The sequence below is a fragment of the Cyprinodon variegatus genome, unplaced genomic scaffold (assembly GCF_000732505.1).
Source record: "Cyprinodon variegatus isolate N-32 unplaced genomic scaffold, C_variegatus-1.0 Scaffold2490, whole genome shotgun sequence".
Taxonomy (NCBI): Eukaryota; Metazoa; Chordata; class Actinopteri; order Cyprinodontiformes; family Cyprinodontidae; genus Cyprinodon; species Cyprinodon variegatus.
The window spans coordinates 8,135-9,685 of record NW_015152943.1 but is presented as its reverse complement, the minus strand read 5'-3'; the positions used below and the strand labels follow the sequence as shown (position 1 = coordinate 9,685).

The 1,551-nt window shown below is 41.9% G+C and overlaps 1 protein-coding gene across 1 annotated transcript in view; it reads right to left on the bottom strand.

Moving 5' to 3' along the window:
• Positions 1-973: 973 nt before the first annotated feature.
• Positions 974-1,551, bottom strand: part of LOC107080913 (histone H2A-like) — a 1,789-nt gene continuing 1,211 nt past the window's right edge. The window contains exon 2 of the mRNA XM_015369124.1: positions 974-1,546. Within this exon, the coding sequence (XP_015224610.1) occupies positions 1,302-1,546 (245 nt within the window). The 3' untranslated portion in view covers positions 974-1,301. The remainder of the gene's footprint in view (positions 1,547-1,551) is intronic.

Here is a 1,551-nt window from a genome sequence, read left to right as displayed (position 1 = left end):
CTCCAACATTAAAGGCAGAAATACTGGTCATTTTGACTTTAGAGAAAGGTATTTCTGATATAAACCACTCAGTCCATCTGATAAATGTCAAATGGCCCATACTTAATACCTTCTATGACTGTAGGGTCATCTGCTGGGCCCCTGGCAGCTCAGAGCCAGACAGAAAGAGATGAGAAGGGCTGTTTCTGTCCTGGGCTGCACTCTGGACTCAGTGGAGGAAGTGGCTGAGAGGAGGATGCTGTCCAAGCTTACGTCCATCATGGACAACACCTTCCACCCTCTGCACCAGACTGCAGAGAAGCTGAACAGCTCCTTCAGTGAAAGGCTCTTACACCCTGCTTATAATAAATAGTGCTACCGCAGGTCATTCATCTCATCAGACTTTAAAATGTGGCACTATAAGAGCAATAATTTGTGCAACATCTAATGTGCAATTACTATTTAATACCCTGTTCATATACAGTTCAAATACCCTGTGCAATAACACTGTACAATAATACTGTTGAATAAAAGACTTCAGCTGTTATAAATATACATGGATGCACTGTATATGGTGTATATGCCCCTCCATTTTTGCTCCTCTACATTCTGAAATTCAGCTTGTGCTGCAATGATGTAAATATTTTAGTTCTAACTAGAAATGGGAATTTCTAGATCACTTTGGTGATCTACATTTGGAACAAGAGAGGTGTCCTCTCCCTGTCCTTTGCAGCTGTAATGCTGTTGCTCGCCATTTTAAACACTTTAGGTTGTTTTTTTTAATTCATACACAAAAATCTCTCAAGTTTCTGTGGTGTTAAATTGTCACTTCCTGTTGGCCCGTTGTCAGAGCTGGTAAAACTCAAAGCAGCTTTTATTAAACTAAGAACTCACAGTTAAACTAAGACTTAGACTTGACCTTAAACTAGATCAATTAGGAGTTGAGGATTTGAGTCTGTTAAACAGACCTTTTTCAGATTTTTAACATTTCACTATTTAGACACGTTTTAAAACGGTTCCTGACACCAGAAGCTGCTGCATAACAAGCCTTCCATCTGAAGAGATGTTGAACATTGCCTGCCGGCTCTAAACACACACATACACACTTTTATACATATATATCTAATTCTGGACAGGCAGAACACAATTAGAAAATACAGTAGATCAGATCAGAAAAGTGAAATGTGGGAAATCATTTGTATTTAACCATTAGGGACAATTAGACCACGTTCAGCAGTCAAATATTAAAAGAATGTTTCTCTTTAGATGGTGTGGGTGGCTCTTAAAAGAGCCGTTGGGTTTATTGGTTCAGTGGAGGTGCTTTACTTGGTCTTGGTAGCCTTCTCGGTTTTCTTGGGCAGCAACACAGCCTGGATGTTAGGAAGAACACCGCCCTGAGCGATGGTAACTCCGCCAAGCAGTTTGTTGAGCTCCTCGTCGTTGCGGACAGCCAGCTGCAGATGGCGGGGGATGATCCTGGTCTTCTTGTTATCACGAGCAGCGTTTCCAGCCAACTCCAGGATCTCAGCAGTCAGGTATTCCAGCACTGCAGCCAGATAGACGGGAGCTCCA